At 36.8% G+C, this 23,888-nt stretch overlaps 1 protein-coding gene across 1 annotated transcript; it reads right to left on the reverse strand.

The window, feature by feature from the left end:
• Positions 1-35: 35 nt before the first annotated feature.
• Positions 36-22,244, reverse strand: slc27a1a (solute carrier family 27 member 1a). Its single transcript, XM_067382609.1, has 13 exons — positions 21,960-22,244; positions 21,634-21,801; positions 19,658-20,052; positions 19,415-19,579; positions 13,369-13,438; positions 13,187-13,278; positions 12,011-12,120; positions 4,876-5,085; positions 4,645-4,771; positions 2,626-2,763; positions 1,923-2,087; positions 1,653-1,799; positions 36-834 (listed from the first exon to the last, which is right to left on the reverse strand). The coding sequence occupies exons 2-13, from the start codon at positions 21,798-21,800 to the stop codon at positions 677-679; spliced, it is 1,944 nt and encodes a 647-aa protein (XP_067238710.1). The 5' UTR covers position 21,801; positions 21,960-22,244; the 3' UTR covers positions 36-676.
• Positions 22,245-23,888: the final 1,644 nt, after the last annotated feature.

A 23,888-nucleotide genomic window follows, 5' to 3' on the forward strand; every position in this document is an offset into this window, starting at 1 on the left:
ATGAAGTAAAAATGTTTATTTATTCATTTAGATTGCAGTAGATTCATGTAATTACACCGTTTTAGTTTTCAAAATATCTTTGTTCATGTATCAGTGTCAGGCCATTCATCTCGTCTTATCACACATGGGTAAAGCTTGAGGTAAAATCTAAGGCACTTTATTGTGGCTGTTTACAAAGACACTCTGTATCTTTCAGCTTTCTAAAAGTCACTTTGGAGTTAGGCATTTTAACAAAGTTTATGTAGTAAAAATCGTGTTAATGTACACTAATCATCATTGTTCAGGCTCAAAATGTATTTAACTAGCTGGTTTGTAATGGTGTAGGTCTAGTGTCAGACATCCTAGTGGAGTTTCATCTTTCATCCAGTTGGCTTTAGAGGTTGTGTCGTTGTAGTTAAATTGGGAGTGTGCATGTATTTTTGTCACATGTGCACTACCATCAACTAAGAATAACACATTAAAAGAACAATTCACTCTTACTGTCTCATCTATTGCATATCAGATATTCAGTCTGTCATTGTCAAGAAACAACTTGTGCTTTCTAGTAGGCTACCAAATTGAAACCTCTTCAAATGCAATACTATAAATTCGAAGAATGTAAATGCAAAAAAAAGTTTCACACGGTCACAGGTTAGAGGATGATCAGGTAGGTTCAGACTACCTTCTCTTCTTCATCTCAAAGGGATATCCTTCCTTCTTCAAAAGCATTGTACAGCTCCTCGTTCACAAGCTCGTAACGGCCTGCTCTGGAGTTCAGAAAATAGATCTGGTCAGCTGTGAGCCTTGGATCGTATCCTTCCTTCTGCAATCTGGTCTTCTGAATTTTAAATGTTCCTATGAAAAGGTAAGAGCTGGAAATCAGTTCACAGCATACACACTATTACTGAAACATTTGAGAAAATGGATGGGGTTTTTTTCAGTCAAATTTACAATCATTTTACAGACATTGTAGCCAATTGGATTCAAAATGCAAAAAAAGAAAAAATCAGTAGAAATCTAGTTTAACAAATAATCGACACAATGCACAATGATATTTAATCATTTCTTTCATGCCCACCAATGGCAATACATAGTTTTTAACAGAAATATTTACAAAAACATTTTAACATATGAAAAATGTTATGCATCGATTTCTGTGAATATTTTTGATTTATGCTGCAAACAAATAGCTAAATCAGATTTAAAGAGTCCTGAATTATGAGATAACTCACAAATGTGAGAAAAGAGTCCAGAATTATGAGATATCTCAAAATGTTAGAAAATGAGGCAAAAACAGGCTTCAGTATCACTTTATTTTAGTGTCCTTGTTATAAAAAGTATATATGTTACATGTACTAATAATAGCAATAACAGTAAATTAAGTGTAATTACAAACAACTAACCCTAAACCAAACCAAACCAAACCCTAACTCTAATTATAGAGTAAATACATGTAGTTAATTAATATTACTCGGTACTTAAATGTATATAATTACACTGTAACAATGACACTAAAATAAAGTGTAACCCAAGCTTTTTATATATTAATCATTGTGATATTCACAATGTTGCTTAATTTGATATCTCCAGCAAAACTACACTTGCATATATTGCTAAATACTTAATATATATCACCAAAATCAGGCAGTATGCTATTTAGGGGTTTTCCTCACCTGTAGTATCTACACATGGGGAGATGCGTAGAAATATTGGCCGTGCGTATGGAGGAAGAGCTTGCTGAACCTCTCTCAGGAAAGAATTACAGTCAAAGCTTCCTGTTGTGTCAGCAATGGCAGCCATTCCAGCTTTGCCCTCCACACCTATACAAACACACATAGACACACACACTCACTGAGGATATATGAGGACATATGAGGAAGGTTTACACTTTGGAATTATGGGTTCTTGGAACTTTAGGACAAAATCTGCTTTGTTTGTCTCACCTGGCACGTTTACTCCAAACACTGCTACATCAGTCTGTCCCAACAGGCTGCTCAGTGTTCCCTCCACTTCAGTAGTGGAGACGTTCTCGCCTTTCCAACGAAACGTGTCTCCACTCCTGTCCCGGAAGTACATGTATCCAAGCTCATCCATAACTAAAACATCACCTGAGAGATACCATACCAACCAAATTAGCTTAAATGGTGTGCGGAGTTATTAGGCAAGTTGATTTTCTGATCATTTTTTTTTTTTTTTCAAGCACATTTTACCAATTTCAAATCACATCAATCTTAATAACTACTATTAACTTGTATTTAATCATCTATAAGTGATACATAATTGTTTATGAAGACTGGGAATGAAAAATGCCTTATATTCAGGCATTAGGCAGGTTCTTTTACAGGCAAAAAAAGAGATTTAACTCAGACAGAAAAGTCTAAAATTATTAACTGCTCGTGAGAAGGATGCAATAACAATGCAATACTAGAAACTGCAAAGTTGAAGTCTGACCATTGGACAGCAAAACACTCATTGGGTCAGCATATATATATATATATATATATACACACTTTTAGTCTAAAACTTTCCACAACATTTAACTTCCATACTGTTTCCTTTTAGTCTAAAACTTTCCACATCATTTAACTTCCATACTGTTAGAAACTTTCAGACAATGCCACTTTTTGCAGAATGATAAAAGTGCACCTGACAGATATGCTGAGTCATTTTTCCTGAATACATTGTAGGCGATCTTCTTCCTGGTGGCATCCTGACTAGCATACCCATCAAACCGACGCAGAGGATCCTGCTGATTAATTCTCCCCACCAAGAGCCCAGGCTCTCCTGTGAGTGGAAGACAATACATGATACAGGCACAAAAGAAATCAGTGAGAAGAATGACTATTGACTTATTTTGTACATTGTTACAGTTTATTGCAGTCAAATACTGCAAACACTTTTTTTTTACTTGACAAGTGTGCATGGGCCATCTTTATTTCAAATAAATGCTACAAATATGCTTTGATATTTTATGCAATGCAATGATAGTCATACATTTTTGTGTCCAAATACAAACCCGATACCAAAAAAGTTGGGACACTGTACAAATTGTGAATAAAAAAGGAATGCAATCATTTACAAATCTCATAAACTTATATTTTATTCACAATAGAATATAGATACATATCAAATGTTGAAAGTGAGACATTTTGAAATGTCATGCCAAATATTGGCTCATTTTGGATTTCATGAGAGCTACACATTCCAAAAAAGTTGGGACAGGTAGCAATAAGAGGCCGGAAAAGTTAAATGTACATATAAGGAACAGCTGGAGGACCAATTTGCAACTTATTAGGTCAATTGACAACATGATTGGGTATAAAAAGAGCCTCTCAGAGTGGCAGTGTCTCTCAGAAGTCAAGATGGGCAGAGGATCACCAATTCCCCCAATGCTGCGGCGAAAAATAGTGGAGCAATATCAGAAAGGAGTTTCTCAGAGAAAAATTGCAAAGAGTTTGAAGTTATCATCATCATCTGAAGTTATCATCATCAAGGCCGGAAAACCATACTGGATGCCTGTGATCTTCGGGCCCTTAGACGGCACTGCATCACATACTGGAATGCTACTGTAATGGAAATCACAGCATGGGCTCAGGAAAACATTGTCGGTGAACACAATCCACCGTGCCATTCGCCGTTGCCGGCTAAAACTCTATAGGTCAAAAAAGAAGCCATATCTAAACATGATCCAGAAGCGCAGGCATTTTCTCTGGGCCAAGGTTCATTTAAAATGGACTGTGGCAAAGTGGAAAACTGTTCTGTGGTCAGACGAATCAAAATTTGAAGTTCTTTTTGGAAAACTGGGACGCCATGTCATTCGGATTAGAGGACAAGGACAACCCAAGTTGGTATCAGCGCTCAGTTCAGAAGCCTGCATCTCTGATGGTATGGGGTTGCATGAGTGCATATGGCATGGGCATCTTACACATCTGGAAAGGCACCATCAATGCTGAAAGGTATATCCAAGTTCTAGAACAACATATGCTCCCATCCAGACGTCGTCTCTTTCAAGGAAGATCTTGCATTTTTCAACATGGCAATGTCAGACCACATACTGCATCAATTACAACATCATGGGTGCGTAGAAGAAGGATCCGGGTACTGAAATGGCCAGCCTGCAGTCCAGATCTTTCACCCATAGAAAACATTTGGCGCATCATAAAGAGGAAGATGCGACAAAGAAGACCTAAGACAGTTGAGCAACTAGAAGCCTGTATTAGACAAGAATGGGACAACATTCCTATTCCTAAACTTGAGCAACTTGTCTCCTCAGTCTCCAGACGTTTGCAGACTGTTATAAAAAGAAGAGGGGATGCCACACAGTGGTAAACATGGCCTTGTCCCAACTTTTTTGAGATGTGTTGATGCCATGAAATTTAAAATCAACTTATTTTTCCCTTAAAATGATACATTTTCTCAGTTTAAACATTTGATATGTCATCTATGTTCTATTCTGAATAAAATATTGAAATTTGAAACTTCCACATCACTGCATTCCGTTTTTATTCACAATGTCCCAACTTTTTTGGAATAGGGTTTGTACATTCTGAGGCCACCATATATCAGACTTAGACCAGATATAAAAATTATGTAAAACTTACTGCATGAATACATGTACAGCAAACATATAAATCAAACAGGAAAGTGAACAGGCTGTGAACGCACCAGGTCGGCAAGGGACACACAGTCCCTGCTTGTCTCGAACCAGTTCCATGGTTTCCTCATTCACTTTCACCAGTCGGATAGGGTACACATTAGGCAGAATGCGACTGTTGAACCCACAAGCTCCAACCTGTCATGTTAAGAGTTAAGAGTTTTTACCATTTGGCTAACTGTTACAACTGACAATTCATCAAATGATATTTAACATTCTTAGAACAACACTGATATATTGACCTTGCCATCCATATTGGCAATGCTGCAGTTGCACTCGGTGGCACCATAGAACTCGCCAATTTGTTTCACTCCAAAGCGCTCCATGAAAGCCTCCCACACGCTCGGTCGCAGCCCGTTCCCCACAGCTAAACGCACCCGGTGCTGTCGCTCTGTGGGCCGCACAGGCTGGGACAGCAAGTAACGGCAAATCTCGCCTATGTACTGCACAACCTAAGAGAGGGAAGATCTGTTGTATGAGTAAGAACTATATACTCTTATATCCATTTGTGAATTTATTCACTCATTTAAAGGAACACTCCACTTTTTTTGAAAATGGGCTCATTTGCCAACTCCGCTAGAGTTAAACAGTTGAGTTTTACCGTTTTCGAATCCATTCAGCCGATCTCCGGGTCTGGCGGTACCACTTTTAGCATAGCTTAGCATAGTTCATTAAATCTGATTAGACTGTAAGCATCTTGCTCAAAAAAATGACCCAAGAGTTTCAATATTTTTCCTATTTAAAACTTGACTCTTCTGTAGTTACACTGTGTACTAAGACCAACAGAAAATGAAAAGTTGCGACTTTGCTGTCGTACCATGGGTGCAGCAGGCGCAATGATATTACGCAGCGTCTCTCACAAATGTCTCCATGGTTGCAAGGCACGCTCCCTGTGTAAACAGGGGGTCACAGGTGCTGCGTAATATCATTACGCCTGTTGCACCCATGGTACGACAGCAAAGTCGCAACTTTTCATTTTCTGTTGGTACGTAAGATCTGGTCAAACAAACGATTGTCTGAAAGCGGTGTCAAATAAATATCTGATATATCATTGGTTAAAAACTTAAACAAGCCGGCTGGCTACGTCATATCATCACGTTTTGTATATGTATTTCTGTTATTTCCAGAAGTCCAGAAATTGTATGATTTCAGGCACTGTGCACTTTGCAAGACTTTTTTGAAACAGACATCACAATGTCTTAAATAAATACAAATACTGTGAACGAACACTTTTTGCCTCTTCTGTTACACATAGGTCTACATCAAATTGTCCGGCAATGAATTCTTTTTCAGAATCACTGTATCATGATACCATCGATATAATGGACAAATTTGTATTACGAATACATTGTAGTCGCAAGTACATCAGAGTCAATTATTCTTGCCTCACTAAATGCCGCAAAGTGTCCTCCTTTTTGGTGTTATGGAAATGGCCACCATATATATATATATATATAATTTTACACACAAATGTATATTTACACACAACTACATGACAGTAAGTGTTAGTGCATACACACACAAAGTTTTCAGTAACTTCAAGTCGCTGCAACAGGCCCACGTTTACAGATGGATGGGTCCAGAACCTGGAGATTGTAAAAGTGGGGCAGAAAACGGTCTTCCGTTCAAAGGTATGCTAATGTTTTTAGCACACACTCCTCGCTCTCTCTCATCTATCTGCGTGCAGTCAGAATTCAACAAACCATCGTGTGTGTGTGTGTGTGAGAGAGAGAGGCGCGGGCGCGATCGAACAGTGGAAACATAAAAACATACTCCGTCATTTTGTTCATACAGGACATCTTTCAAACTGCAAAGTGTTTACTTATATTTGTGTACACACAATAAAACACAACATTGTGCTTTTGTCAAAATGTAAACTTGTCAAACTGTAACCTACAACTGTCACCCAACCAAAATCTCACACACACACGCTGGTTTGTTGAATTCTGACTGCATGCAGATAGATGAGAGAGTGAGGAGTGTGGTGCTTAAAACATTAGCATACATTTGAACGGACGACAGTTTTCTGCCCCACTTTTACAATCTCCAGGTCCTGGACGGTCCGTGTACCTTCGTATAATTTGTTTTTTCGTTTTTGTCTTCTAAACGGAAAAAATCAGCATTCATTTATCACATATTCGACCCTCCTCATGAGCATAAATAAACAAATCTCGAGTCGTTTTTTCATATTTTTATTTTCGTTTTAATCACACTTTGTTCTAATCCACCAAAAGGAAAAACAATAAAACCAAAATGGATAAACGGCTTGAATATTCGATTTCTACATGGGCGGGAATAAAACGCCCCTTTCCGCTGATTGGTCAACCAAAGATAAAGCCGCGCCATCAGTTCTCAGCTCCAGAATCAGCTCCGCGCAACAGTAGACTATATATCCGATACATTTGTACGGATTATTACAGAGTTTATTGCAACTACGTTTAATCTAGTTCTCATCAAACAGCCAGACTAATATATAGGCCTAGCTCGACACAACCCGTGCCGGGGTAGAGCCTAAACAGAGCTTTCTTATAAGCTATTCATTCGCGTAAGTTTAAATATTAATATTTGGCGTATTTATATCGTATTAAATATTAATTTACGTGGCATCTGCTCTTACAACTACTCCTAGCCTATGTATTTGCTTGGCACACCGCTGTTTTATTTAGCTGACCAATTCTAAAAATCTCTGCTGGAGCAACGCGACGCGGTGGACAGCGCGGAGAGAATGTATCAGATATTTTATCTGGGTCTATATCTCATCAAACAACCAGATTAATGAATGGCTCGACACAAACCCTGCAGACCATAGCTTTCTTCTGCCTGCGCATACATTTACATGCGGTGGAATTAGTTTATCATATTAAATATTAATTTATTTATATTGCATCTGCTGTCACAACTACCCCTAATTGGCACACCGCCTGTTTTATTTAGCTGATCATCTCTTGAAATCTGTGCACCAAAAATGCACGACGAACAGCGCAGCGTGTTACATTGTAGTGAAGTGCAGATCAGCAGTCCTGACATTGTTTTGAACCGTTTATTTCATTAACATTGAGTATGTCCCTCAAAACAATGTTATATTTTTTTTCTGCCAGCTAAATTTCTAAATCAGTCACAGATCATTGTGCGACTCCTGACATAAGGCGCACAGAGTAGCCTATAGTAGTAAATTCGTGAATGAATCCGAGTCTTTGAGTGATTCACCAGCCATACAGCCTTTTATTACTGAATGAATCAGCGTTTCGAGTGAATCGATTGAATAAAATCACTCGTTCATTAACAGAGTGACTTGCTGCCACCTACTGGCGATATTTTATATTCGCTTCATCTTGTAATTTATTTAATATTTCTGTATTCAAATCATTTTGTATAAAACATAAAATTAATGTAATTGCATTATGTATTTGCTCTGCTGTGTGAATGTATTAGCGGACCTCTCTAAGCAGCATTAATTGTGTAAATACATCTAAAAGCAACTTCAGATGCTGCATTGCCACCTCTGCAGTGCAAGATGCCTTTGAAACAAAATAATGTAAAAAATATAATTGTATTGACTAAATGTAAGATTTTAAATTAAAAATGGCATGCCTTTAATAATATATAGCTATTTTAAATATAGCTTATTTTACTAATTAATTTTTTTGACGGTAAAAGATGGCAATAACCCTTAAACACGTAATGAACGGCAAGACGCATTGAAAGTTTCTGTTTCTGTTCTGTTTTCAGTTAAAAAATGTGTCATTTAAGCGTCATTTAAGTTAATAACTACTGATTTTTACAACGAAAGTGATTCAATCAAAACCTTTAGCTCGATAGACTTTATAGCTGCTGCAAAGCCAAAACAAATGCTGTCTATTAATTTTCCTATTATCACTGTGAAGCTGCTTTGAAACAATCTGTATTGTAAGAAGCGCTATATAAATGAAGATGACTCGACCCTTGAATCGATTCTGCTCTGCGCTTCAGTAGACTGACCAATCTAGAATCAAATCTAATTCGAGAGCTGATGGCGCGGCTTTATCTTTGGTTGACCAATCAGCGGAAAGGGGCATTTTATTCCCGCCCATGTAGAAATCGAATATTCAAGCCGTTTATCCATTTTGGTTTTATTGTTTTTCCTTTTGGTGGATTAGAACAAAGTGTGATTAAAACGAAAATAAAAATATGAAAAAACGATTCGAGATTTGTTTATTTATGCTCGTGAGGAGGGTCGAATATGTGATAAATGAATGCTTTCTTCCTTTTTCCGTTTAGAAGACAAAAACGAAAAAACAAATTATACGAAGGTACACGGACCCTGGACCCATCCATCTGTAAAAAAGACCTGTGCCTGCTGCAGCGACTTGAAGTTACTGTATAAAACAGCAGGTAGACGGCATCTTGAACACTGCGTTCTTCCCTCCATGCAGAAGTCTGGCGCCTTGTGTATGCGTGTGTATGTTTGTGCCGCGGATTCCCAAAATGCTTTGCGTTCACCACCGGGAATACGTCATGATGACGACACATTAGCAATCTCTATAGTTCCTAGCCATATCAGCCTAGAAAATCACAACTTTTCATTTTCTGTCGGTCTTAGTACACAGTGTAACTACAAAAGAGTCAAGCTTTAAATAGGAAAAATATTGAAACTCTTTGGTCATTTTTGAGCAAGATGCTAACGGTCTAATCAGATTCGATGAACTATGCTAAGCTATGCTAAAAGTGGTACCGCCAGAACCGGAGATCAGCTGAATGGATTCGAAAACAGTAAAACTCAAATGTTTAACTCATGCTCCGGGACATATTAATTTGTTTAACAAGGCATTAACTCTTGCCACCATTGACAGAATATTTCTTCTTTCATCTTCTGAAAGAGCATAGAATCCAAAAACAAGTGAAGAAGCAAAAACAAGTGATAGAACTTACTCACTCGTGTAAGCTATCGCGATCACCAAATGTTAAGCGGCATATAAATCAAAGCTACCTAATGTTACTGAATGAAATGTTGTCCCAGGACGAGGTAAAGGACTATGCAAGCTTTGGGGATGTTGATGGACTCGATTTACTCCATCTATGATTTGATCATTGTTCTGAATCAAATCTGGGTGTATTCTTTGACAAAAATAGATTTTTCTCAAATTTTTGTTCAAAATGTTGTTTTTTTGTGAAACTGGAACTGGAAAAAGAAAGCATGAAGCCGGAATAAAATTGTTTTTATTGTTTGTTTGTTTTTTTTAACAGAGGCTTTCTTTCTTTAAATATACTGTATTTTATGATATTTCTACAACAGAATATTCTGGGGGCCATGAAAGTTTTGAGAAAATTATCAAAATGCTAGCACTGGCTGGCATCTTAAAAAAAAAAAAAAAAAAAAAAAAAAAACTGTTGGAGAAAGAGTTAAAAGTCAATTCATATAAACAACAACTTTAACACTGCTTATATTTTCAAATTCTATATTAAAATACATTTTGATGTTATTAAATAAAATATTAAATAAATACCATTTTACTTCAGGTTAGTTTCAGGGTTAAATGGCCAAATTAGAGAATATATTTTGCCTAAAAAAAAATAATTAACACTTTCAGATGTCCAAAAAGCTACTAAAGACATATTTAATACAGTTAATGTGACTACAGTGGCTCAACCTTAATGTTATGAAGCGACGAGAATACTTTTTGAGTGCCAAAACAACCAAAAACAAAATAATGACTTTATTCAACAAAATCTAGTGATGGGCGATTGCAAAACACTGCTTCATGAAGCTTCGAAGCTTTACAAATCTTTTGGAATCAGTGGTTCAGACAGAGTGTATCAAACTGCCAAAGTCACGTGATTTCAGTAAACAAGGCTTTGTTACGTCCTAAGTGTTTCGCAATTTCAATAGTTCACGTGACCACTGATTTGAAACAAAAGATTCGTAAAGATTTGAAGCTTCATGAAGCAGTGTTTTGAAATCACCCATCACTAGATATTGTTGAAAAGTCATTATTTGTTTTTTTGCTGCACAAAAAATATTCTCGTCGCTTCATAACATTAAGGTTGAACTACTGAACTCACATGATCTGTTTTAAATATGTGTTTCTGGGCATTGAAAATGTTAATTATCTTGCTATCAATGCAGGCCTCACTGAGCCATCGGATTTCATCAAAAATATCTTAATTTGTGTTCTGAAGACGAACAAAGGTCTTATGGGTGTGGAACGACATGAGGGTGAGTAATTAATGACTGAATTTTCATTTTGGGTGAACTAACCCTTTCACGTTCCACCTGGAACTAAAGCTGTTGTGGCCCTCATAGAAGAAGTAAGCTGTCATGTTAACTGTGAGCATGAGCGCTAATCAGGATCAACTTAACGCTGGATTTTCAAAAGTATGTGCAGTTCATGATATAAACTCTTTAAAAGACATCCAAGAGTTTTGCTTGAGGCACTTAGGCCACATGTACATTACTTTTGAATGGTAGTTTATGTTTAGAAATAATTTTGGGACCTTTTTTTAACATAATACAATGTTACAAATGTTATATTTTCAAATGATAACATTTCATCATCTTGGGCATTCTTATTTGCCATTAATAATGACCCAAAAGTGAGTGACCATGGGCACCAACGGAAATGGTCGAGCACCAACTGAAAAATACGAGATATTCTCCATTGATTTTAACCAATAAACAAATCGATTGGAGCTTTCAGACACGATCTTCACCCTTTTTTATAGTTTTTTTAAGGCCGTTTCTATGGCGATATTTTAATGGCAAACGTTGAAGAGTGCATCCAAGTGATGCACGAGCACAAATGGCTCTGCTCTCAATCAGATACATCAGCGCGCTCAAACTCTACTTGCATCAGATATCAGCGAGAGCATGACTCTCGACAACACTCGAGAAAAGGGTCTTGGCTTTTGGGTCGAAACTGTCATCTTGCTGCACGGATATAATGCAAATGAAACATCCAGTTGACGTTGATTTAATTTAAATAAGAAGCGAACTAGTGCTGAAACATGTTGTTTTTGAAATAAAGCTGAGGAACGATGTGGCTCGTGTAAGCTAGTCTTCAGACATAAGCGTCAATCTATCGCTTGACTCTTCTTTCTAGGGAAATCACTAACAAAATGCACACAAACATGTCCCTGCTCTTGATACAGAAACATTAAAGAACTTCTTTGAACTTAATGAGGAAAAAAACATATATGAGGGCAGATTCGAACTACTGATAATTAGAGCACGGCTGAACCTCTGATTCTGTTAACAAAAATTCTACCACGAGACCATAAGGGAACATGAAAACTGAGCGTGGATTTATCTATAATATAATATCAATGTAATAGGGGGGGTGATGTGGGGTACTGGGCACCCACCGGCAGAAACATAAATCGGCGCCTATGTAAGTGACTTACAGTGCAGTTATGTTTGATACAGTCTTCCCAGAAGCGGCTTGCTGAGAACTTCTTCTTGACCACCACAGTTATACCGTGAATCAGACACTGGCCCACACCCATAATATTACCTGTTAATGAATAAATCCAACAGACGTTGAGCTATTTGTAAAATCTGCAACAGTATGTTTAATTTAAAACCAACAATTTCTAACAGCTTACAACTTTATAGAAAGGCTGTGTTTACACTGCCACAAAAAATCCGATCTTTTGCTCACATCTGACACAGATCGGACTTAGTAGCACACGTGTAAACACAAAAATCCACACGAGATCAGATTTTTTCGCATCCGATCTGAGCCACTTCCAAATGTGGTTTTAAATCCGATACATATCAGATCTCTGGACATGTGACCTACGTCTAAACACGCATATCCGATTCCCATTGGAATTCCAAGCCACCACACGGCGAGGGCGACATGCTTGCTCATTAAAAGGTAGCTTTAATGTTGTATTATGAAGCAGACGTGCCTGTATGCACTCGCTCTAAAAGTATGCAGCTTTATTATTGAGGTGGGAACTTTTTGTCTAACGTTACCTATTTTTCTAGAAAGAAATTGCGCACACACACATACATTAAGCAGCTGAATTTCAACCTTTGCCCAGTTCATTTAAAAGAGACCGCCATGTTCTTGTTTTTCTTACAAGCCAAAAGCTTCACGGTACTCTCTTGTGCGCAAGCTTGCTCGAATTCATAAAAAAAATGGAATTCTAAAACTAATAACTGTAGATAAAATATCAAAAGCAAATTACCTTTATTTTCTGGTCTATATCCGTTCAGTCAGATTTTGCACTGCAATACAACCATGACACTGACAGCTGTAACTTATCCATTCTGACAGGTGATCATGGCAACTCGACATGACATAATATAAATAATTTTAATAGCACAGGCATTCAAAACCCGAGGGTCTACTATGTGCATGTAAAATTATCAATGACAATCATTTTGGGGCAGGAAGTAATGTAAACACAGATATTGGATACCAGTCGCGTCTAAAGTGAATGTAAACACACTGGACCAAAAAAATGGGATATGGTCAAAAGATCGGATTTGTGCATTAAGACTTGCAGTGTAAATGCAGCCACATATCCTATAAGGTCAGGAGCAACATGTCTCTTATATGCACAACACACCTGCTGAGTGGTAGAGGGGTAAACAGTCATAGATGATGTCATCTGGCCGCATACGAAAAGAATGGTACCCGAAAGCAGCAATCCTGTAATATCTAGAAAATGAAAGTAGGTCAATAAAAGCTTATTTCATTTCTAAGGAAAAGCTCATTTGTAAGATTGTGACGTGGCTGCGAGCAGATTACCGACTGTGCACCACTATAGCAGCTTTAGGGAGTCCAGTGGTGCCAGAAGTGTAGATGTAGAACAAATGATCTGTATGAGAAAGAGAAAACATGATGAGAAATGGGTGATGCTTGGACCACTAGTTCAAAGGTAACTGTCTAGTGTGCAGTGCGGCCTACTAAAAAAGTTGTAATACACAATATGAAATGCTTAGAATATAATAGTTTCTTTGTTTAATTCAGTGAGTGCCATTCTTTTATCATCACAGAATTAAATATGGCAGCATGTTTTAATTATTAGCAGTCTGATCATTGATCAAATGATGAATTAATAAATTCCGATTGATATGACCTTTAGTTCACTTTGGAAATGGAAGGCATGTTTGAGTAAAAAAAAGATTGTTGTCAGTAAAAAAGAAAAAGAAAAAGAAAAGTGTTACAAATAATTATTTCAAATACCACAAAATATAACATTTCACAATATTACTGTTTTTACTGTATATTTGAGCAAATAAATGCAGCTTTGGTGAGCGTAAGTGATTAAAAAAAAATAATAATAAATGAAAAATAAAAATCATATAGATGCCAATCTTTTGAATGGTAGTTTTTGTTTAGAAACAATTCACATAATAATTCAACTATTCAATTATATTATTTAATCATTTATTTTCCTTTTGATTATTATGTGGTTCCTGTTCAAATTCTTAATGTTTATTATTTGGTTAATTATTTATAATCCTTTATAATGCAATTAGATATGCAATTAGAAAAGCTATTTGAGAAAAATTTAAAATGGCATGTAGTCTAATATTTATATTTTTGATGTATTACAGTCTTACTTAAATAATTTACTATAATTTAACCTTAAATAAAGCATTTAGCGCAAAAGCATTTTAGCATTTGCTGCAGTATTTAAAATTGCACTGACAATTGTGACATTTCACTATTAATATCAACCGCTGAAACTATGATATTCCTAGTGCACACTATACATACTACATAACAGAGTAGTAGGACATTATGTGTCGACGATGCTGTATATAGTGAAATTTAGCTATTCTGACCTTCTTAAATATTTCTTTACTTATATTTTCTGTCCTTTCTTTGTCCTTCTCAATCAGATGCTTGACTTCAAACTGATTATTTGTCTCTTCATCAAAAGAGCTCTTAAAAGAAATAAGAACCATGTAACAAATAAATAAGCATTTATTTGAGCTTCTCTCAAATATCAAAGATCTCTGTGATTTACAAATTATAAATCTAATTAAATGCTACTCTAAGTTGTGACTAATTCAGGGCTATTATGCAAAAATAAACCAATTCCACAGCCAGAAGCACATTCTGAAGTGTTCTTCTAACAACTTGTGTAATCAGCAATCCACCACATTTGTAATGAATAGAGGACAAATGCAATCAAATGGAATACACACTTATTGGTAGGGAGGACAACAAAAATAAATTTTACATACTAATAACTGACAATTAACACAACTAGCCATTGGGATAAACCGATAGACAAGGTTTACACATCATTCTAATATCTGTCCTAAAGCCATATAGACCCAAACCCACTTAGAATTTAGAATTCAGAAAGTCTAGAATTTTTTTTTTTTTACTCACCTCCATAAAAACTTTCATAATGGCCCACAACAAAGTTTTGCTACAAAACTGCAGCAGCAGAGATCGTAAAAGCACAAGATATGAAAAAAATGTAACACTCCAGTGCACTGATAGTCAAAGTAATGCGCACATAAAGACACTAATAATTACTTGAGCCATCCATTAGACGGCCCAACTGAGACCTCTTGAAATGAGCCTCAGATGCAGGGGTGTCAAACTCATAATTTTGAAGGACTTGACTACAATAAACTTCTGCTTCAGCCTGTAAACGTCCGCTTAACTTCAGCTTATGCTTTATGAATGGGTCATTGAATAATTCACTCAACCAATTCATTTAAAATGCAAAATCATTCATTAACTAAACACTACTGTGTACACAAAAGTTGTCATAATTTACAAATAAAAGGCATTTTTCCTACCCTGATTTTAGCCATCTGATTTGAATGCTTTGTTTGCTGTGGGACTTCAGTGTTTTTCACATTTTTACTATTACAGCTCTCAAGGTTAACTAATCATGAAAAGTGTTGATTACAGCATTACATTTAGATTTATGGCATTATATTTAGATTGTGGCATGAAATGTTGCAGAGATGAACACTGTAGCCGATCACAGACATGTTGTTGAGCACATGAAAGCAGTGATCTCATCATTGCAACTCAATTTCTGCACACTAACAAATGCTTTCATCATAACTAACATTGAGATTTGTTGAATATAACTGGAGTTTTGGTGCGAGTCCAGATCTCAGTCACTGATAAACTTGCACTGTTTGATCGACAGCTCCAGCGATTGTAAAGGGAAGTTATCATTGATTGTGTTTCTATATGTAATTTAATCACAGTTTAAATAACAGATTATTTTCATCCTACTAAGTAGGGCTGGGATGATACAATGAATCTGGATTGATCCTGATATTTTCTCTCTCTAATCAATTAAGAGCTTAGTTTTAACAGCAGATGGCGCTCTAGGCTACTTTTTAACCGCACACTCAGTCTCAAATGCTCACGAAGAAGACTGCTGGACACGTGTGCTCAGCTGAGTCATGTAGGTAGTGCACCTCGGCTCAGAATGCTTTTATGATGCGAGATTTGTAATTCGCTTCAACCTTTTCAAACTTTAAAGATGCTCTAGAATTAAAAATTGAATTTATCTTGGCATAGTTGAATAACAAGAGTTCAGTACATGGAAATGACATACTGTGAGTCTCAAACTCCATTGTTTCCTCCTTATATAAATCTCATTTGTTTAAAAGACCTCCGAAGAACAGGTGAATCTCAACATAACACCGACTGTTACGTAACAGTCGGGATCATTAATATGTACGCCCCCAATATTTGCATATGCCAGCCCATGATCCCAACATTATGAAAGGCATTAGACAAGGGCAGCCAGTATTAACGTCTGGATCTGTGCACAGTGAAAAATGGCAGATGGAGCAATAATAACTGACATGATCCATGATATCATGATATTTTTTGTGATATTTGTAAACTGTCTTTCTAAATGTTTCGTTAGCATGTTGCTAATGTACTGTTAAATGTGGTTAAAGTTACCATCGTTTCTTACTGTATTCACGGAGACAAGAGAGCCGTCCCTATTTTCATTTTTAAACACTTGCAGTCTGTATAATTCATAAACACAACTTCATTCTTTATAAATCTCTCCAACAGTGTGTAATGTTAGCTTTAGCCACTGAGCTCTATCAAACTCGTTCAGAATCAAATGTAAACATCCAAATAAACACCATACTCACATGATCTGATGTATGTATGCAGCAGGCATGACGAACACTTTGTAAAGATCCATTTTGAGGGTTATATTAGCTGTGTGAACTTTGTTTATGCAATGATAGAGTTGAGAGCTCGGGAGGGGGCGGAGAGTGCGAGCAATTAAAGGGGAAGCAGCCTGAATCGGCTCATTTCTAATGATGCCCCAAAATAGGCAGTTAAAAAATTAATTAAAAACAATATATGGGGTATTTTGAGCTGAAACTTCACAGACACATTCAGGGGACACCTTAGACTTATATTACATCTTGTAAAAAAAAAAAAAAACGTTCGATGGCACCTTTAAGAATGATTATTTTAGGTTTAAATGGTGTGTGTAAAGGAACTGGAATCAGAGTTTAGCAGTGTAAGCATGTATAGTAGTGCCATGTGCCATTTAAAATTAAGCTCAGAATCAATTTGAGAGAGAATCATGATGCATCGGAAAATATCAGAATCACTCCAGATTCTTTGTATCACTAATCAAGATTCGATGTATTGTCCAAACCCTACTACTAACATGAAGTTGACCGTTTAGACAGTGGTTTGATTTACTGACACATAGACAAAGAACTGACTGTACATGAAACATGACATATCAAATAAGGCATATTAATTAACAGTTACTTACATGTTTTTGCATTACTGTCATGTCCATATCGTAAAAGTCTGTTTGCAAAGTCTGCACCGAAATGTGACTGATTTACCAAAGAATCCACAGTGAAATGTACCGGATAGAAATAAATAAAGCGCAACTGAGATATTAAGTGTTTCCCAATTTGCATACTTATGCACTATTCTATGACGTTTTTACAGTTTTTTACAATCACTTTGCTACTATTTAAAGAACGTTGATGTCATTTTTCACAACTCAAAAACTCCCTTTTCTCAATTGCTTGGATACAATACACATAAAACTTAGATCATTTGTTCATTCAACAAAAATCACCTGTTCAATATGACACAACTTAACATAAAATTACTACTATTTCAAAAGGCAATTCACACATTACATTTCAAATGAGTGTATATTCATTTCCTTACAATGATCTAACTGCTCAAAACGATAAGTAACTGTTGCATTACTCTTAATGCATAGTTGTATGGAAACAGAAAAACAATCTTCCATATTTACTGTAAATCATGAAAGTTTCAGGTTAATGAGATTCATTGTCACCAATTAGTCTGAACCAGACTACAATATCCATAGATGTAGCCCAATATTTTATCATAATGCTTCATCAGACACTGTGTCTATGGCCCCAAATACTGTACCACTTTCTCACACTTCTTACTTAGAGTTTTTGTCTTGTTTCTAGTCAAAATATCTTAAAGTTCTTAAATCAAAAAGCATTTTCTTGACAAGTAAAAATTATTTTCTTGTTTTCAGGAAAAAATGTAATTAATTTTGACTTATTTTTCCTGAAAACAAGAAAATAATTTTTACTTGTCAAGAAAATGCTTCTTGATTTAAGAACTTTAAGATATTTTGACTAGAAACAAGAAAAAAACTAAGTAAGAACAGCATTTTTTTTGCAGTGCACTCCTGTTTTGTTTCTTACTGTACAAGCAAGCAAGTTGAGGAACACTGCATTTGATGTTTTACAGCACTGTCTTTTCTTTTCTATTTCATAGCTAATTATTTTTGCTTTGATTCAAATAAACCTGTTGTGATTGTATATTACAAACTTTGTTCAATGATTCCGCTGTGTCTGTAGTATTCTCTCTACTACTGCAGTACTTTTACAGAGTACATGTAGTTCCATAATGAAACATGTATCACCTATTTTGTTCTACAACATTTAATGATTGTATGAACAATGACACAGTGAAACTATCGGTTGCTTGTGTGTTGGTGATCTATAGTTATGTAACAATGGTATTTCACAGTAAATTTGTGTTTTGAACCAATGATTGTGCAAGTGCAAAATTGCTTTAAAGATGTGAATGCATAATGCAATGTTTTGAACATTAGACAGTCTGTGTTACAAGTGATAACCGTTGTGAGTTTTGTGTCTAGAGTTTTGAAAAATTACATCAAGGTTCTGAAAATAGTAGCAAAGTGATTGTAAAAAACTGTAAGTATAAATAGTGTAAGTAGTGTGTTCACACTGAAAATTCCACTAAATGCACTAAATAATGGAAAAAATGAAGTGTGAAATTTCGGACACTTCATGCTCTCAACTGTCGCAGCTTTAATTACGTAGCGGAGCTAAATGACAAAATAACCTTATACAATTCATGCACTACATGGATGAGTACATAGTGCATTAGTGCATAGCGTATAGTGTGTCGTTTGGGACGCAACTATTCACATTGTTGAAAATAAATAACCATATTTCTACCATTAAGATCCTTTGAAAGGTAATATTATTTTGAGTCCTGTATCGCTCTTCTCTCCTCGTCATCTCACTAACATGCCAGTGGGCGGGGCTAACATTGCAATGACGGTGTGGATTCTCTTCTTCAGAGTTTGGTTACAATAAAAGCTAACAAGGACGTTTTCTTACATGTCAAAGCTCAAGGAAAAGTTGATTTCTCAGTTCATGACCCCTTTACACATTTTTCCCCCTCAAATCTTTGCACAGGCCAGCACAGACTCCTCTACAAGCCATATCCGACTCCACGTGTATGACACCTCTGCTCTACAAGTAAACCCTCGTAATACTGTGACTCTCACCATTGAAGCCCTTGGACAGAGTGGTGGGTGGTGGGTGTCGAGGGGCAGATGCCAGAATGGAGTCAAGGGGCTGACATTTCAGAGCAGCCATCTGGTCTGGTCTGAGGTCTCCTATGCTGAACCGCACCATGCTCTCACTCAAGGAGGAGCTCACTTCAGACACGGCTACATACACACAGGGAGGCATGTGCAATTAGTTGCATGGTCCAGATCAAAGTGTCAAAGAGAAGGTTTTCGACTCACCATCTGCTAGCTCTGCTCCAAACACCATCCCTCGGGATGCTGACACACCCACACAGTGCAGGAGCGAATCCCGTCGGAGGTTGAAGTTAATGAGCGCAGCCTCCACGCCTACTTTGGCCAGGCCAAGCCAGAGAGCAACTTGGAGCGGCCGGCTCTCCATGAAGAGTGCCACCACATCTCCTGAGGTCCAGCCCTGGCTCAGTGCCCAATGGGCCACAGCATTGGAGATCTGATCTAACTGGCAAAAAGTCCATGTTTCCCCGGTGGCTTCATACACTAGTGCAGGCTTGTCTGGGTGTCGAGCCACGGTTTGTGCAAAGATGGAGGGTATGGTGTTTCGATGACGGATATGATGCCATAGCGCCAGTTTAACCCTCAGCAGCACATAAAGACCACTGATGGACAAGAGGAGGAATAATCAGTTATTCACACCTGCTGAAAATACTACATATGAAGCATTAGTCATTTAAAGGATTAGTTTACTTCAGAATTAAAACTTCATGTTAATTTACTCACCCCCATGTCATCCAAGATGTTCATGTCTTTCTTTCTTAAGTCAAAAAGAAATTATGGTTTTTGAGGAAAACATTCCAGGATTTTTCTCCATATAGTGGACTTCACTGGGATTCAATGGGTTGAAGGTCAAAATTACAGTTTTAGTGCAGCTTCAAAAGGGCTTTAAACGATTCCAGATGAGGAATAAGGGTCTTAACTAGCAAAGCGATCGGTCATTTTCTAAAAAAAATAAAAATGTATATACTTTTTAACCACAAATGCTAGTCTTGCACTGCTCTGTGATGAGCCACGTATTACATAATCATGCTGGAAAGTTCACAAATGATTTAGACAGAAGTACTGCATTTTCTCCTCCAACTTCAAGATCGTCCGACATCACTGTTTTACCTTTTTTTGTAAAGGGTGTTTGACTTCGTCTTTGCACATTCAATTTTCAGAAGGCGATCATTTGTTTATATTTTTTTTAGAAAATGACCAATCGTTTCTCTAGATAAGACCCTTATTCCTCATCTGGTATCATTTAAAGCACTTTGAAGCTGCACTAAAACTGTAATTTTGACCTTCAACCATTTGGTGCCCATTGAAGTCCACTATAATGAGAATAATCCTGGAATGTTTTCATCAAAAACCTTAATTTGTTTTCGACTGAAGAAAGAAAGCCATGAACCTATCTTGGATGACATGGGGGTGAGTAAATGATCAGAAAAAATTTATTTGAAAGTGAACTAATCCTTTAAGTTGCAATGAAATGGAAGTAGTGAATCTAGCAACCGATCCTTTCAATGCGTAGTGTGACGTAAATTTGAGTGAAACGAAAGATTGAAAAGAAAAAAAAAAATGTAGGGCAGGGACTTGGTTCAGTCCATCATTTGTTGATTAGATGGAGGCAGATTTGAATTCCAACTTTGAGTCGATTGTAAGAAGGGGCGGAGTTTAAGCCAATGAATGATTGGAGAAGTCTGCCAAACATCACCAGAGAGAAGTCCATCATTTCAAAGGAAGATCAATATTTTTTTACTATGAAATCAAAATGGACAATTCTTAATTTTTTTTGGAATACAGCAATATTTATAATAAACGATTTATCCTTTTTTTTTTTAAATGATGTGTCCTTTTTCATCAAAATAACAGCTCTGATGGTGTTTACTGGCGCGAGGGCGGGACAACCTGTCACTCACATGAGATCGACCAATAGCAAACCACAACCATCCAATCAATTCCCCATGTGCAAAATAAAGTCCCGCCCTACATCGCATTTTTACACAGATAAAAAGGGAAGAAAAGGCTATTGCAACTTTCATGACAACTTTAAACATTGTGTAATTTTGTGCACAGATGAAATGATTACAACAAGATAAATTACATACATTTAGAAAATAGAGTTTCCATTTCATGTTGACTTTAACTCAGAAAGCAGAATTTGTAGTTGATGACATCCAAAATATCAGTCAGTCACTCACTTGATGTCCCTTTTAGCCGTACGAACAACCACATACAGGTACCGCCAGCCTCCAGTTCCTAAGTAAACACCCAGACCTGCTGCAAGGCTCCAGGACCAAGATGCCCCAAACAGACGGAGCAGGCCCAGAGAACCGAAGGACAGGGAGCCACTTGCCACATAGTGCATCCTGAAACAGGTACATGCAGCAAATCACTTTATAAAAAACATAATCACGATGGGAAGACATCACTTTGATATTCAGGCAACATGTATCAGTTGTGACATACTGTCTGCTGACTGTTTATGACGGTATCATAAGACAATAAAACAGTCATGAAAACTTACCTATGGTAGACAAATATAGTTCGGCCAGCCTTGATCTCTCAAGACATGGGACGACCTTGCTGTGCAGTTAGAGGTTGACTGACCACAGTTATGTCCAAACTACTGACCCCTGTGAAAGTAACACGCGCGTCCGATAGCACAGAGCGGGGAAAACTTGCTACGACAGTCTGTTATGTGCAGAAGTAACAGTTACACTGCTCGGGAAATATCTTCACTTCATGTGCAGCACGTTTTTGTCAAACTATGTGTTTACTAACATCCACTGGCCGTTTGAAGCAGCATGAAGCCGGAGTTGGTGAGAAAGCTTTTCAAAATGGCTGAAACAGGCTGTTTTTCACAATAAAAGTAAAAGTCGTCGTGTTCTCATCACTGATGCTGTTTAAATTCAGTGTTTTTTATTATGGCATTCATCATTAACACACATGCGGGGAATTCTGTTACTTTATATTCAAAATAAAAATTAAGTCATGCATGTTTTTATGAACAGGTCCTGCATTTATATTAACAAGACATGTCACTTCATGCACAAACATTTGTATGGCAGTAAATAACAGGTTCACGGCTGGATGAATATTATAAAAATGAACAGCATAAAAAATATTTCTATGCAGCATATCCATTAAAGTAGGCCTATTGTATCATAAAATTGTAGCTGTTTTACCGCTGACGTCGTTTTTTGTGGGGTTCTTGTATTTTCATTAGCAAAATAAGCCCATGTCATGTAACGTTACTTCACATCACTGAGATGAATGGGAATGCTAACAGATTTCTTTGCTTTCTCTGTGTACTATGGTTCCATGGTAGGAATTATAGTATTTTGGTGATTACTATGATAATTATGGTATTTTTATTTATTTATTTATTTTTTGTCAATTTACCCAGCTGGCCAGCGCAATCGAGCCAATTGCGGCTGAGTGTCGGCTCACTCGGCTGTGTTCTGGCCTGGCAGTTACTGACTAAAAGCAAATGTAGCCTATAGTACGGAGCCCCGGGCATGACATGCTGGAATTTACTAAAATGTGTGCACGATTTACTATTTTGTTCCCTCGATTTATAAATCATGCGCATGATTTAGTAAATCGAGGGAATGAATTAGTAAACTGTGCGCACATTTTTTTTCTTGCATGTTGGGGCTCCGTAGTATAGAACCCAAGAGGCGACACTCTGATACTTTTTGGGCAACAGCCACTAGATGGGGTGAAAATACTAACTGGACCATAGAATCCTTCACATCTTACGCACCCAAAATCGGCGGATTTCACTGCCAAATCAGAAGCGCAATAGAACAGTTTTTTAAATTAAGTTACCAGTAAATTGTATGGCTCCTACAGTATGTTGTATTGTCTTATATATGTTTTATTTTACCAGTTGTGGAATCCAACCATTCATCTGAGGTAACGTAGTTAGCTTACTTTATTGAGTATTTCCATTTTATGCAACTTTACACATTTATTAATAGTAAATTAATTAATACATTTAAGATCATCATGTTTGCAGCAAATATATTTCAGACCTAGTGGAGTAATAGTAATAATAGTAACTCCACTATCTGAATTGAAATATATATATTGTACGTTTTAATGGATCACGCTACAAACAAAATTATCTTATAATACATGATGCATTGCTGTGTCCGTTATCACATAATTCCCACTTTTGGACACTTTTGCTTTAATGGACATTAGACAACAATACAAAATCAAGCTGTTATATTCATATATTTATTGTCCAACATTCTCAATTTTTCTGATGCATGTCATAATTTAATTTCATATGTATTAATTCAGTGTAAGTCTAATGCTAGATCTTTATATCGAACCCAAACTGACTGGGTTTCTAGAGAGCAAAGGTTTTGTGAAAAAAGTGGACTTCACCTCAAAGTCTGTAAAATAAACTGTAAAAAGGATAGTATTTTATTCTGTGTTGCCA

This window comes from Chanodichthys erythropterus, chromosome 3, assembly GCF_024489055.1.
Source record: "Chanodichthys erythropterus isolate Z2021 chromosome 3, ASM2448905v1, whole genome shotgun sequence".
NCBI lineage: Eukaryota > Metazoa > Chordata > Actinopteri > Cypriniformes > Xenocyprididae > Chanodichthys > Chanodichthys erythropterus.